The following is a 15,385-nucleotide window of genomic DNA, read 5'->3' as shown; positions in this document are numbered from 1 at the left end:
CCTAGCAGGGTTTGTTTGAGAAATCACTCTTGTCTTTTGAGGAGTGCTAGGAGCCTTGGTTGTGTAACAGATAAGCGCTCAGCTGCTAGCTCAAAGGTTGGAGGTTCGAACCCATCCTACCGTCTCCACGGGAGAAAGACCTGGCCATCTGCTCCCATAAAGATTACAGCCTAGGAAACCCTAAGCGGCAGTTCTACTTCGTAGCATGGGTTGCTATGAGTGGAAATCGACTCAAAGGCACCTAGCAACAACAGGAATATTTAGACTTTGTTGTTGATGACTGGGGAAACAACTGAATGCCTGCGGGTGAATCCCCGGGGCTTGTCCTGGGGCATCTGCAATAAATGCAAACAGAAAAAGGTATCTGTGTGATTAAAAACTCATCTGCCAAGAACTTTGAGGGTTTTGTTTGTTTGCAAAAATTGCACCAATAGCGGAAGACTGTTGACAGCATCTTTGTTACTGCATGCTCAGTAGAGAGAAACAATCGGGACGAAAAATCAAAACATACAACATGTTGAAGCACAGCTAATTCAGACTGAGGGATGGGGGGGTGAGTGGGTGTGCTTCTAGGAGAGTAAGTCCTGTGGGGGCAGAGGACGCTCATACAGACTGGTCTTTAGGATCAACACCTTGGGACTGAGAAAAGCTTAAAATGGGTTCAGGTAAAAATGACCAATGAATTTTGGGACCCATTTTTTGAGTCTAGGGCAGAGAAATAATTCAGCCCTTTTTCTCCTTGGTGGCAGACCCCACTTACAGAAGCACTCAGCTCTGCCAGCTGCCTCACGGAACAAGCGTCTTACTTAACAAAACACTGGCACTTTTTATTTTGGGGTTGCTTGGCCCTTCTGCCATTCCTCTTCAGAATCCATCGCACATGCTTGAACTTCAAACTTCTTCTCAACTATTTTATGGAGAAGCACTCTTGCTGTTAGGAAGAAAGCAAGCGGGAACCTTGAAAAGCTGTTAGGTCGTATAGCGCGGCTGATGGGGAGCTCACTACCTGCAGCCTTGGCTAATTTTCTCCAGTCTATGAAAATTCCGCGATAGCACCGACGGCATGCTGCAGGAAACCGCAGCTGGCCTTGACGGCTTGACCTCTGGCCTTCTCTGCCAGCTTCTTGAAGCAGCGGGAAAAAATAATGTATACAAGTGTCATAACTTAACGCAGAGGAAGTCTAAACAGGTGACTGGTATCAGCCAGGCAGTTTTGTTTTGGAATGAGGGAATGAAAAGTAAAGCTTTAGCTGTGGCCCAGTTGTGGCATGGGATAGACGATCCCTGGGGAGGATGGTCTGGCTTCTCTGTTTTTAACAAGAGGGTTTGGGGCATCTTCAGCCTGTGAGCTGGACTCTCGGGCCACGTTCGTTTGGTTGCTTGCTTTGAGAACTCCTTTCCTTCAAAAGGTACAGGAGCTGTATCTGTGACCTGGAAGAGTGAATGGAAGGGCCGGGGTTTAATCACAGCACCCACATCCTCCATCCCCACTCCCCGCCCCCCAGCTCTGGTCACTGAGTTCTCAGGCGAATTCCAGCGTGCTGTCTTGCTCAGAATGTGTTTTTTTGGTCAGCAGGCACTTAGTATTTGGGTGGAACACCATTAAGGTCAACGGGATGCTCTTTGGGATTTGGAACAAAAATAAAAAGGAAGAGGGTTCTCTCTGGTGTTTACAGAGAGAGCTGGTGAGCTCCGGAATGGAGAATCCGCATTAGCCAATACATTGTTCCGCAGTGGACGCCGGGTGGAGAGATGTACAGGAAAGGAAACAGAGGTGAGGGGCAGTGGAAGGCTCCGAGGGGTCAGATACAGAAGGTGTCTTGCTAATGGCTTCTTTTACGTCTGATTTCTGGTGGGAGGTCCTGAAAACTCCTTCCTGATAATTTCATTAACTACAAAAGAAAAGAGAAAGAGAGAGAGAGAGGAAGGGCGCGTGAGAGGGCACCGAAAACACCGATCCGATTCGCTTTCTGGAACCTAAAACAATCGGGCTATTTTAAAAACACTTTTTTTGTTCTCTGCGATAAAACATTTGACATTGTTTAATTTAATATTAGAAATGCCTTCCTGTGCTGTGACATTTCGCTTCGTTTTCTGGGAGATTAATAATTTGTGCTATGGATTTGTTAATGACAATGGGCCAAATGGTTTAACTTTTTCATATCTTTGTGGCAGAAATGGAGTTGGACAATGGGCATGTTTTAAGTAAGTTTTTCTCCTCCAGGCTCTCTTTTGTACACCCAACTACTTGCATTATTATGACATCCAGAAAATGCCTATTAGATGGTTATAAAGTCTGATAAAACACAGGTCTTCCTTAACCCACAGTTCTCAAAAGAGGGGCCCTTTGCAGACAAAGACTAACTAGCCATCAATTTAGATATAATTTCTATTTTGGCGCCAACAGGAATTTCCCTCCACCCCCTACACACACGCACTCATAAAGGACCAAGGAACCCTGATAGGGCAGTGGTTAAGTGCTCTGCTCCGCTGCTAACCAAAAGGTTGGCGGTTCCAACCCACCAGCCGTTCTGTGAGAAAAAGATGTGGTAGTCTGCTTCCGTAAAGATTACAACCTTGGAAACCCAAGGCGGGCAAGTTCTACTCTGCCCGCATCAACTCCATGGCAACAGGTGGTTTAAGGATCATGTTGTGAGTCTTCAGAAGTGGAAAGTGGGACATAATTCTAACTCACAAAAAAAAGACCAGATTTACTGGCCTAAAGGAGACCAGAGAAACCCTGAGAGTATGGCCCCCAGACACCCACTTAGCTCAGTGGTGAAGTTATCTCCGAGGTTCACCGTTCAGCCTGGGAGTGGACAGCCCCGTAAAACCAAAGGAGACTAACGAGGTACAGGAGTCCAGTGACAAGGGCCAGAAGGGGATAGGGAAGCTGGTGGTAGGGAACCCAAGGTTGAGTAAGGATATTGTTGATGTGTTGTGAGATTGTTAACCATTGTCATAGGGCAACATTTGTAGTAACTGTTAAATGAGAAACTATTTTGTTCTGTAAGCCTTCATCTTAAGTGAGAATAACAGCACAATTGGAAGAGTGCAGTCAATGTCACTGAACTGTGCATGTAGAAATTCTTCTGTGCATGTAGAAATTTTTGAAACGGTGTATCTTTGGCTATGGGTATTTTCACCAAAAAAAAAAAAAGGTTGAGAAGTTAGAGGGTTGACATGTTGTGGGGTTGTTAACCAATGTCATAAAACAATATGTGTACTACTGTTTCATGAGAAACTATTTGTTCTGTAAGCCTTCACCTGAAGTACAATAAAAAAAAAAAAAAAAAGTGAAAAGTGGGGGTGGTGGCGGGGGAAGCTCCAGAAAGTTCAGTCACCCTCAACCCAGATGTAGGTGTCTAGCAGGCAACCAAGACTGCAATGCCAGCCACTTGGAATCAAGAAGGCACTGCCAGCCACTTGGAATCAAGAAGGCACTACCTTCTCGCACATTAATGATTTTAGCTAAGGCACCAGAGTTACTGAAGTGATGCAATAAGATCTTGGAATAACTGAATCTTGCACAAGGGCTTCCCTCAACATTCCTGGGAAGAAGTCACTGCCATCAGCGGCAGCCCAAACACAGGTGGGCACTTTCCTTGAGGTGTGTGTGCGCCTTCCACTGTGCGGCTGGATTTTGTTGAATGTTCCCAGGGGTAGATGAGGAGAGTTGTTATGTGCCATCGAGTTGTCACTCATGTGACAGAGTGGAACTGCTCCATAGGGTTTTCTTGGCTGTAATCTTTACGGAAGTAGATCGTCAGGTCTTTTCTCTCATGGAGCTGCTGGGTTTGAACTGCCAACCTCTTGGTTAGCAGCTGAGCACTTAACCAGTCGTGCCCCCCAAGGCTCCTAGATGAGGAAAGGGGTCCCATCAAAAAGCAGGTTAATCTCTTCTCTCCTAGTTCTGACACTCTGAACTCTTCTTACACAGCCGCCTCCTACTTTTTCTCATCTCAGCCTTAATTCTAAACTTAAAGAAGTGGACAGTTAGCAGTGGGGGTTAAGTGTTAAGAGGTTCACTCAAAGTCTCTTCATGGTCAAGGTGGGCCACCCTAGATCTAGGCTGTTTTTCACTGGAAACCACGCAAGCCTCCGTAGTAACAGTCACGGCAAGTACAAACTGCAAGAGCTGGACAAGCCAGGTGTGACTCCCAGCTCCTCAGTTTTCTCATCTGTAAAATGGGAATCATAATAGTGCAAACTTTTTAGACCTGTTGCAAGGCTGTATGGCACTAATGTGCATAAAAGCGCTCAGCCTGGTGCCTGTCCAACAGTGCTCAGCTGCTGTTGGTTGTGATGGTTAGTAATATCCCAGTGCTGACTACCAGAGTCTGGACGGTGCTGTGCACCAACAGCCTTTCTTTTCTAGGCCGAAGGCAGATCAGGCACAGCTCACGGTTCTTCCGATACGTGCTGAAAACATGGGCAAGGTGAGGTTGAGGTTCTAGAGCCCCGCAGCCAAGGTCAACTCAGAATCCCCCCTCTGCTGCTTTCCTGCTTCGTGAACTTTGCCTTCGTGACTTAACCTCTCTGTGCCTCGGTTTCCTCATCTGTACAGTGTGGACAAAAATCTCACCTACCTCCTCCGGTTATCAAGGAGCTTGGATGAGATCACGCAAGCCCAGAAATGATCACAGGGGCCAGTGCACAGCTGGGGTTAGTTTATAGAACTGTTATTATCGACAGTGTATGTATTTAAAAAAAAAAAAAAAAACAACCTGTTACCGTCGAGTCAATTCTGACTCACAGGAGCCCTATAGGACAGAGAAGAGCTGCCCCACAGGGTTTCCAAGGAGCACCTGGTGGATTCGAACTGCCGACCTTTTGGTTAACAGCCATAGCTCTTAACTATTACGCCACCAGGGTGTATGTATTACAATAGCAAAATTAGTAGGAACTCAGAGGATTAACTCATGTATTCAGCCAACCAGCACTAACTGGGCACCCACTGTGTACCAGCCATCAGCTGACCCTCAGGGTTCCTGAAACAAACTGCAGCTGACTACGTTCAGAAAACGGAAGGAAGACTGTCAGCCCCCAGGCGCCGCCCCCACCCTGTGCACCTTCTCCAGGCTGAGGCAGTGAAAGGGGAGACAGCCAGTTCAGCTTCACATGAAGCTTTTGAAAGCCCGGATTTTGAAGGGCTTCCTGTTTTCTCAACCTAGGAAACAAGAGGAGTCGATCCTTAATGGGAAGTTTCCACAGGCTCTGCACTCTAAAAATAGCTGGTAGGCAGGGAGTTGGCACCCGGGCAGGCCCTCACAAAGGGCTGTTTCCCTTCTGAGAACATGGGCTGCGGCTGGGGCCAGGTTAGGGGACAAGAAGCTGGGGACCTTTCCAAACAGGCAGAAGCAGCTTTCCCCTCCCTCTGGAGAAAACGTTCCTACTTTCTGAGCGCTATTTCCAGGTAGACACTAATGGTGGCATCTCTGAAATCCAGCAATCACTGCCTTTAGACCTCTGAGCTGTTGGGTCCTGAGTTTCGACCCACTCACACCCCACAGAAACCTCTCTGGGGAGGAACGTTCTCTCTCTGAGACCTCAGAGCTTGCGCCCCTGGCTTCAAGCGAGGAGGAGAAAGTTCTGGGGCAGAAACACCGTGGGTGGATTCACATCAGAGTGAAAACCTGGACTCCGAGTTCTGAGGGAGGGGCTCTGCCCCACCACGCCACTCCATCAAGAAGCACGAGGCCCAAGGCCCACATTTGCAGCTGTGGGTCTGGTGCAGAAGGGGAAAGAGAGCGTGCACTGCCCTGGGAAGGTGCTGTGATGTCCGCCATGAAACCTCTCTCTCGGTCTTTCCCCTTTTCATCCTTCCTCTCCAGCCTCAGGACAACGAGGGTCCCCACTCAGCCTGTCACCTCCTATTAGTCTCACCTTCCTCATTTTACCCCTCTGCATACTTCAACTCTCTCTCACCCAGAATCCTGTCCGGGCCTCTCCACCTGCTCCCCAGGGCCCCCCTTTGCTGTCTTGCCGTGTCTATAAGGCCCCGTATGGTCTGACCTGGGCCCCTGAACCTTCCTCTTGCCCTCCAACCACACCAGCTTCTGTTGTTCTGCGTTGACCTTGCCGGCACCTTCTAGCTGCTGAGCCAGGCCACCCGCCGCCCAGCTGCATGCCATCCCTTATTGCTTTCATTTATGGGCTCCTAGCAGCTCACTAGGTATTGCTCTGTTTATGGTCTCAGTCCCCCACCCTGTCCCTAGGCCTCACAACAGTGCCTTGGTGCCTAAGAAGCACTCACTAACATTTATTAAATTAATGGATGAAAAAAGGGAAGCTGAGAGAGGGTTAAGGAACCTTTGGGTCAGTCACACTGGCAGAGCTGAGGCTTGCCTTCAGGTCTGACTCTGAGTGTTGAACCACTACCCTTTATCACTGCCATCAACATTTTATCAACAAAAGTTTGGAGCATCTACCTTAAGCCACCTTCTCTACCTTTCCTCTTACCCCTTCCCAAATCGGGCCACAACCAGTTCTCCAAATAGCCCTTCTGCATGTCCAAATCCTAACACTTCCCTCCCTGCCCCTCTGTTCTAACATCACACCTTCCAGGAAGCCTTCTCACATCCATGCGGTGGTGCCCTTACCCCTCCTGTACCAGGTTACTGGAGTCATCCTGCCTCCCCCACTGAACCAGGCACAGTACCATACACACAGCAGGTGCTTAATGCATGCAGCTTAGCTGAAAGCCCATCACGAGGACCCTGCCAGAGGAGCACCGTCAGCCAAGGTCACTAGGTTTAGGGACGCTGATGTTCCTCTGTCATCCAATTTACAAATGGGTTGCCAGTTTGTTACTGTCTGAAGCCTTTTATCTCTCAAAAAAGAATTCGTGCCGTTCATGTTTATTGAGGGGTAACTATGTGCCAGGCATTGTACTAAGCACTGCTATTTAATTATCACACCAACCCTCGTAGTAATGTGATTATTGTCCCCTTTGATAGATGGGAAATAGACATAGGCAGTCACTTGTCATAGCAGGTGAGGAGGTACTGAGACTGGAACCCAGGGCCCATTTAATCAACCTGTATACTATATGGCCATATACCTCACAACTGGTAAAGGGACTGTCCTATGTTCAGTTGTTGTTAGCAGCTCCCAACTCAACAGCAACCCCATGCACACAGATCAGATGGACTATTGTGATCCATGGGCTTTTCACTGGCTAATTTTTGGAAACAGATCATCAGGCCTTTCTTCCTAGTCTGTCCTAGTCTGGAAGCACTGCTGAAGCCTGTTCAGCATCAGCAACATACAAGCCTCCACTGACAGACGGGTGATGGTTGTGCATGAGGTACACTGGCCGGGAATTATACCCAGGTCTCCTGTGTGTAAGGCTAGAATTCTCAGTAATTACCACCTTTCTTCTGGAGGTCCCAGAGTCCACAATATCTTTTGTGTGAGGCCAAGGCAAGGATAGCCTCTGCTTAGCGACCAACAGAGATGGTCATGTGCAGAGTGGTGAGGGAGTGATTGAGCACCACTTTCTCAGAACAGAATCCAGGCCAGTAATGGTCGGCGTGCCAGGTGCACTCTTGACCCTTTCTCATGACCCTTACAGAAAGATGCCAGGATGAAAACACCATGGAATGTGTCTGTAACCTTGGGACAATTTCTAAGCCTGACTCCTAAGGCTGAGCCCAGAAAGAATAAGCTGGACAGATATTAGTACATAAAAATTATAAAATTTTCTCTTCAGACCTTCAAAAGAAAACATATGATGTAATATTTTCAGCATATATGATAACCAAAAACCAAACCCACTACCATCAAGTTGATTCCTATTCACAGCGACTCTATAGGACAGGGTAGAAATACTCCACAGGGTTTCCAAGGCTGTAACTCTTTACTGCCACAGCTTTCTCCTGCAGATCAGCTGGTGGGTTCAAACCACCAACCTTTTGGTTAGCAGCCAAGTGCTTTAACACTGCACCACCAGGGCTCACTTATATATGACAAAGGGCCATTTATATATGAGGTGTTACAAATTAACAAGAAAAATATAAGTATTCTAATAACAATGGCTGCAGACATATAAAGATATACCAGAGGTTGGCAAACTTTTTCTATAAAGGGCCACACAGCAAATATTTTTGGCTTTGTGGGCTATATGGTCTCTGTATCAACTACTCAGCTACTGTTGTAGTGTGAAAGTAGCCATAGACTATATGTAAGCAAATGGGCGTGCCTGTGTTCTAATAAAACTTTATTTACAATGGGCCAGATTTGGCCCCTAGTATATATCAATGACGGAGCCCTGGCAGCACAGCAATTAAGAGCTCTGCTGCTAACCAAAAGATCGGCAGTTCGAATCTACCAGCCACTCCTTGGAAACCCTATGGAGTAGTTCTGCTCTGTCCTATAGGGTTGCTATGAGTTTGAATCGACTCGATGGCAACAGGTTTGGTTTTGGTTTATAGATCAATGAAAAAGAAGAAAAGGCAAGCAGGCTGCTCTCTCTCTCTACCTTTTGGGGGTGGTAATCTCAGGAAGTCAGTGCCTTTACTAGAATTGCTCACCAAACAATTCTGGATTGATTTAGGTTAAAAATTTCTAAAAAGTGGAACTGATTACTGTTAGCATCCTTTCATATGCCCTTGGGTGGTGTAAACAGTTCACATGCTTGGATGCTAACTGAAAGGCTGGCAGTTCAAGTCCACCCAGAGTCCTGGTGATCTGCTTTGGAAAAAATCAGCTGTTGAAAACTCCATGAAGCACAGTTCTGACACACATGGAGTCGCCATGATTCGGAATCAACTCAACAGCAACTGTTAGTGGTAGTAGCCATCGCTTCAGGCCAGCTGTGAACCACTCTGCCCCAGGAATTTTCTGATCTGCTTGAAGGCCCCAACACCCACATACTGACTTCTTTTTTCCTTCCTATTGCCAAGTTCTCAAACTTCAGCTTGCAGAGAATGACTGCTGAGGGTTGTACACAGAAAACCATGGATATGCTTTAGGCTTTCAAGGGTATTTTGATTATAAGCCCTTTTCCCCTCTAATCCCAAGAAAGCAGAAACAGGGAGAAGTAGATAGGGCCTGCCCTGCTTCTCTCCCAAGCCTCACGCCTGTTTTCTAAAACCTGGTTAGACCACGTGAGTGCATAAGAAAGCCTGGACTCAGCCAGAGGCCATGGCCAGATAGATGCCCCTCAAGCTTGGATGGGGTTCAGGGTGACCACGCTCTCTACGCTGAATCAAGGGATCTGAGAGCCAGCATGGGCACCAGGCCCCACCCATGCTCCCTTCTCTCTGTCTTGCACAGCTGAGCTGAATTCCCTCCAGAAGACCCTGCTTGGGGCAAGATGGGTCAACCAGAAATCCAATGAAGTGCTCTCTGGAACTTTGTGCCTTTTGTCCCAACTGTTCCTGGAGAAAGCTCCTCTGAAGGCCAAGAGAAAACTCCCAGGTCTAAACTCTGTTGGTGGAGGGACTAGGCCTGCTTTCCCCACGCCAAGCTCTGCGTGCAGAAGGGTCTGAGGAGGACAGCTAGCCGGTGGCCTCTGCTGTGACTTTCTGTCTCAAAGCTGAAAGGGGTTTGTCATCTGAGGACAGAACTCTCCTGAGGCTACGAGTTTTGCTCGCTAAGTGACTCTGCCAATCTTTCATCCTCTCCCAGCCATCTTTGCATGTTCTCAGCATGCTTGGGAACCTCAGAGGAGAGCTTTCCAGTTTCCAGAGGAGCCTGGCCAGGCCAACTTCAAAGCCTCCGTAGAAAGCACAAAAAACCCTTGATAGGACTGTAGCCCAAAGCTGTGGGTGGAGGTGCAAAGTTATGTAACCCAATCCACACAGATTAGAGCTGGGCACTGTGGTGAATGTTCCCAGGCCCCTGCAGGGTCAGACACATTGCAAGTTCTAAGCTCACTAACCTCAGGGGGGAATAAGCACATTAAAAAGGCCCTGTCCTCTGACGACCTTCTCTAAGGGCCCTTACACGCTCAGCACTGATATGTCAATTGCATGTCTGTCATCCTGATTCCTCTGCTGGGAAGCCCGTGGTAAGTCTGGCACACGGTGGGTGTTCAGCAAAATGTTTGCTGGAATGATTGCCTTTCAGCTGTTGGAGAGTGAGCTGGGGTTCATTGTGGCATTGGGCAGGGATGGTACATCTCAGCAGGCCCCACCCTAGGAAACACCGTTCTGGGGAGGGTCTCAAAGCCACAGCCCAGCAGGCTGGGAGAATATCTTGGGTGGCACATAACCCAACAGTAATGGCGGACGTGTGGAGAGTGTGCCCCACGCAGCCTGTGCTAATGTATGTCAAGAGGATTCAACAGCAGCAATGCCATCTAAGAAGCTGGGGCCCAGAATGCCAACTTCCTCAATGCCCACCCTTGGGACTCAATAAATACCCAAAGAGCCTCCAGAAATTTGCATTTCACAGTCTGTTGTAGCTACCAGCCCCTTCTCTGGAAGCCCAGGAGCCAAAGTCCATCAAGGTGGATCTCTACTGGTTGGAGCTTCTGGGGCGAGGGGCGTAGCTGAGCACAGTGGCAAAACCACGGCTCTAGTCCCAGAGAGAGAGACTGGTTTCACATTCATAAGAAGCGCACCGAGAACGCTCTGGGAGGAGTTGGAGCTTAGAGGGCATCAAGAGCTGAAATGAGTGAAACACAGGGCGCCTCCCACATAGCTTCCTGGCTTTTCTGCCCACGCTCTCGTTCCCCAATGCAGAAAGCCCACAACTGATGGCTAGCCTTACTTCGCTGCATACACAGGGCAAAGTTTGCAAAACCAAAGAGGAACAGGCCCAGGGCAGAGCTTTCCAGGTCACTGCTGCATTTTTTCATGCAGGACAGTCAAGGAATGGGGAGGAGGGGGAGTCCCTGTGAGAACATGCACATTCCCGAGCCTCATCCCCCAACCTTGAACTCCAGCCTCACAGACTCTGAGCATCTCAGAGATGTCCCCCAGGGGTGTCCACATCAGAAGTGGCTGGGGCCTGGCCCTTCAGGGCAGGAAATGGCAACTGTGAGGAGGGTTGGAAAATGAGAAGAGAGGGCCTTTAGATAGCAAAGTTTTCTTTTTCTTAAAAAATTCAAGTTAAGGAAAACACACAGCTGGAAAAATAAAGGGAGAGGCAGAAAATATCAATTACCTTCAACTTTGATTTCTCGGATCAAAGAGCACAGTCATTCTGTTTCATAATATGTTTTGTATCCAGCTAAGGTGTGTGTCTATCAGCTCTGAAAAAGATTTGCAAAACCATTTTTGAGAAGAAAAAAAAAAATCACCTTTGACCTCCATTATGCTTCTAACTCATTCTTGCCAATTATCATCCATCTAAGAGGTATCTGAACAGAACCCAGGATAGAAGTTACCCCTCCAGCTATAGTTTAAGCCCAAGCCCAAATTCTGTGTCATCGTAACATCTGTGCCCAAACTGACCAAACACCAAGGTATTTGAGATGAGGGACTTTGAGCAGAGAAATAGAGACCCCCTAAGACTACCTAAGATAAAAGTGTCTCAGCAAGGTTTTTTTTTTTTTTTTAAGTGAGACAAAATGGCCCCACTGCTAGAATATCCTGGCGTTTCAAATCATGGACAACTGAAAAGATAAGACGCAAACGAAAAAAACCAGCTCCCAAGGTAGTCAGAGATCAAAACTTCCTGTAGGGATCTACTAAAATGTAACCTTCCAGCTTCTCTCTATGCTACACTCAACCCCAGTTTCCTTCTTAAAAGTGATAGAACCTCGCTAGCCATGCAAATTTAGAAGACTGTACATTTTCTTCCTGTTTTTTGTCGACAATGCAAAAAAAAAGGTTACTATTTTTAGCCCCTGCCCAATCAGAGCACTGAAGGCACTTGAACAAAATGTGAACAGTCTGCTGTACAAGCCATTGTGTTAGTGTTTTCTCTTAGATTTTAAATAATAACAGTAACTCCCCCTCTAAAGCTGTGCAATCCCTACAGCTTTCAAAACTCCCAATCTCCTTTAGACAGCCAATCCTAAGGCCAGAGTCTGTTCTGAGTGAATACTTTCTGCGTTTAATTTTTTACAGAGAGTGATCCAACTTTTTACAGCAGCATTATTGGGTAAATCAGTGCGCGCCTTTAACAAGCAGCATGACTCCCCTGAAGCCTTATCTTTAAGGGGGAGGCCATTCAATAAAGAGGTCTTCCCAGCAGTTCTGTGCTTACAGGCCCCCGTTTCCAAATGCAGGGCTCAGGGGTCAGAATAATGCCCTTGCCTCTCCTCACTAGTAACTGCTGTAAACCGTTTGGACCAAACATCTCAGGCCCGCTCCTGAAGCAAAAAGACCCACTCTCCAACATCCCAATCCCAGGCAGATGAGGCCCCAAAAAGCTCCCTCCTTGGGCTTCCCTAGCACTGCTACAATCAGCTGGTTCCAAATCCTGGAGGAGCTGTCCGATAATTCACACAGGGCCTTGAAGTACATGTCCTAACAGTGGCCAGATGGGTTTTTTCAGCCTGGACCTTTTCCCTGAAATTGAGACTTAGCCATCTAATGGCCCACCGGGCATCCCAAACTTCATCTGGGCGAAAGCAAGCTCCTGATACTCGCCACCGACACTCTCCCTCCCCACTGGAAAATAACTCTAACCGACTTGCCTCATTAGAGGAAACACCCTCGCTTCTTCTGGTTTTCAGAACGACCCTGGCACCTGCCTCGATTCCCCTTTCACAACCCATGTCCCATCCATGCGCAAACTGCTCTACCCTCAACATACAGCCAGAAACTAACAACCTCTATGCCACCACCCTGGTCCCCGCCACCACAGTCTCCTGCCTGGATTACTCAATGACCCATCACCATCCACCCAAAAGCAAGGTGAACCTTGCGGAATTTAAGTTCAAGCACATCGCCGCCTCCCCATTTTGATCAGTTGTTGCGGGGCCTTCAGGGGAAGGGTCTTCATGGGGACCCTGCTGCTTCGTCTCCCACTGCTCCCCTTGGCATCTGAAATGACCCCCTCCCAGATCTCTCTGTGGAGTGTTCTCCCCCTCCTTCACATTCCCCTGAAGCAATGCCTCCAGGGCTACCCTGGAATCGCAAGCCTTTTCCCAACACCCCTTTGCCCCACCCTCTTTATTCTTCTCCCTAACACTTACAACAAGGAGCTGTGTTTCGGTGGTGCAATGGTTAAATGCTCGGCTGCTAAATCGAAAGGTTGTTGGTTCAAACCGACCTAACGGCTCCGTGGAAGAAAGACCTGGTGATCTGCTCCCGTAAAGATTACAGCTTAGGAAACCCTACGGGGCAAGTCTACTCTGTAACGTGGGGTCACTATGAGTCGGAATTGATGGCACCCAACAGCACACTTACAGTACCACCAAACCTTCTTAAACTCAACTTTTAGAAATACCTCCTCCTTCTAGAATGTCAGTACCATGAAGTCAGGGGTCTTTGTTGGTTTTAGTTGTTACCAAAGCCCCCGGCTCCCAGAAGAACTGGGCACATCTGGGTTCTCATCCTGCTTACTAACACATCTACCCACTCTTCCATCAACTAGACCTGGAGCTGGAGCAGCCCCAGGAACCTGGGGACCTCTTGGACATAAGCCAGGGAGGGCGCCCTACCCAGGAGTCAGTGAAAAAGGCCACACCCTAACGGGGGCTTATCACCTATGCTGCTCAGATGCTGTCTGTCTTTTATTGTTTCCCCATACAACGAAGCCAGGATTCTGTTGGGGGGTTTTCCATAAGTCACTGCTAATTCTCGCTTCTCCCCATAAGGTGGCAGCTAGAGGCTCTCACACCATTACAGAGCACCTAGCCTGGACCACACAGCTCACACACGTTGCTTCCTTTAACCTCACTCAAGGTACAGCATCCCTCTCACCTCACAAAAGAAGAAACTGAGGTTCAGAGAGGTCAGATAGCTTGCTTGAGGTCACACAGCTGGTAAGAGGCAGAGTGAGGTTTGAATTTAGGTATGACACCAAAGACAGTGTCCACCCTACCACCTGCCCTGGCTTAAGGGGGTTAAGGTCAAGGCTCCCATCTGGAGACTAAATTACAAAAGGCCAGATTTGACCAACATCCATGGGGTGATGGGGGTCATTACAGGAACCTCTCACTTCTCAGATATTATCATCTATCTCTATGCCAAGGGCAGGAAAGCTCTTGGTGTCATCTGTCAGACCCCTGAAAAAGCATACCTCCAAGGGGCTACAGTGGCCGAGGCAGTTTCGCTTTATCACATATAGCCATTAAGTGGCACTTCGTTAACATCAGGTATCACAGCCAGGACCAAGGCTATACCCTTGGAGGAGTGATTCCAATCTAGGTAGAACCCAAGGCACTGGGTTCTTACCACCACTGGCCAGATGGTCACCACTGGTCCCTCTTTAACACTGACCTCTCCAACCTCCCAATACTGAACTGCACGGTGCCCGGTGGAGGCGCACGAGGCCTCACTTGCACCACCCCCATCACGGGCTTGTCTACAGCACTTTGAGGTTCAGCTTCCTGTTTAGCCATGGGATTTCACTCTTTGTTTCTTGGCGGGAAGGAGGGGCAGCAAGAGCCAGAGGAAGGGTCTGCTCCAGCTCAAAAGGTCGAAAAACCAACTGAAGACCCAGACCACCACCAAAACCACACAGCCCTCCTTGCACATGGCTGCTCACACTGCCCTACTGAATCCTATGGCCGTCTCGGGGGTGATGGTGGTGAGAGTCCCATTTCTCAGGTCAAGTTACTGACGCAGAGACAGGGGAGTGACTTGCCCGGGAACAGCCTGCTAGCACTGGGCGGAGCCGAGATGTGTTCTCAGCTCTGTGGGGCTCGAGTCCCAGGCAAGGGCTTCCCAAACTTGGAAGATCATCAGAATGCCCTGGTAACTGTTAAAACGCAGAGTACCAGGCTTGGCCTCAGCCTCCGAGGAGCAGCTCTGTCCAAAAGAACTCTCAGAGGCGATGGAAAGGCTCGCTAGCTGCACTGTCCGACGACACGCCAGCCGTATGTGGCTACTAAGCACCTGAGATGAGGCTAATGCCACGGAGGAACAGAATTTTTTTTTTAAATTTTGTTTAAATTTAAAGAGTACCACGCCGCTACTGTAGAAAAGCATGGCTGTAGGCACTGAATCTCTCAAAGTTGGTGTGATGGGAACTGGGGCACTGGTTTTACTTTCAGTAAAACCCTTTGGAAATCTCCACCCCACCTCCTCTCCCCTGCCCTCCTCCCATTCCCAGAGGTGGAGCCCGGAGCCCAAGCCCAAGTCATCGGTAGATCCCATTCTCCTTGGCCACCATGATTGGTTCAAGGACACGCACATGATCCAATCAGAACCAATGTAATACTTGCTGGGGCTTTTGGGTCATTCTTATCCTTGAGTTTAGCCTGTCTAAGACAAAAGCCGATGTGTAAGAGAGTAGAAAGGAGCCCTGGTGATGCAGT

The 15,385-nt window shown here is 48.4% G+C and overlaps 1 protein-coding gene across 6 annotated transcripts in view; it reads right to left on the bottom strand.

The window, feature by feature from the left end:
- Positions 1 to 1,513: 1,513 nt before the first annotated feature.
- NFATC2 (nuclear factor of activated T cells 2) overlaps positions 1,514 to 15,385 on the bottom strand; it is a 183,574-nt gene continuing 169,702 nt past the window's right edge. For 3 of the 6 annotated variants that reach the window (XM_004370237.2, XM_004370235.2, XM_004370239.2), the window contains exons 10-11: positions 11,116 to 11,203; positions 1,514 to 1,892 (exon numbers count right to left, since the gene is read on the bottom strand). In XM_004370237.2, coding sequence (XP_004370294.1) covers positions 11,160 to 11,203 — 44 coding nt within the window. In that variant the 3' untranslated portion in view covers positions 1,514 to 1,892; positions 11,116 to 11,159. The remainder of the gene's footprint in view (positions 1,893 to 11,115; positions 11,204 to 15,385) is intronic. The other 3 variants (XM_004370236.2, XM_004370234.2, XM_004370238.2) reach the window with 1 other exon arrangement.

This window comes from Trichechus manatus, unplaced genomic scaffold (assembly GCF_000243295.1).
Source record: "Trichechus manatus latirostris isolate Lorelei unplaced genomic scaffold, TriManLat1.0 scaffold00008, whole genome shotgun sequence".
Taxonomy (NCBI): domain Eukaryota; kingdom Metazoa; phylum Chordata; class Mammalia; order Sirenia; family Trichechidae; genus Trichechus; species Trichechus manatus.
Note: the sequence above shows the minus strand (reverse complement) of the source record. Positions and strands in the feature narration are given on the sequence as shown.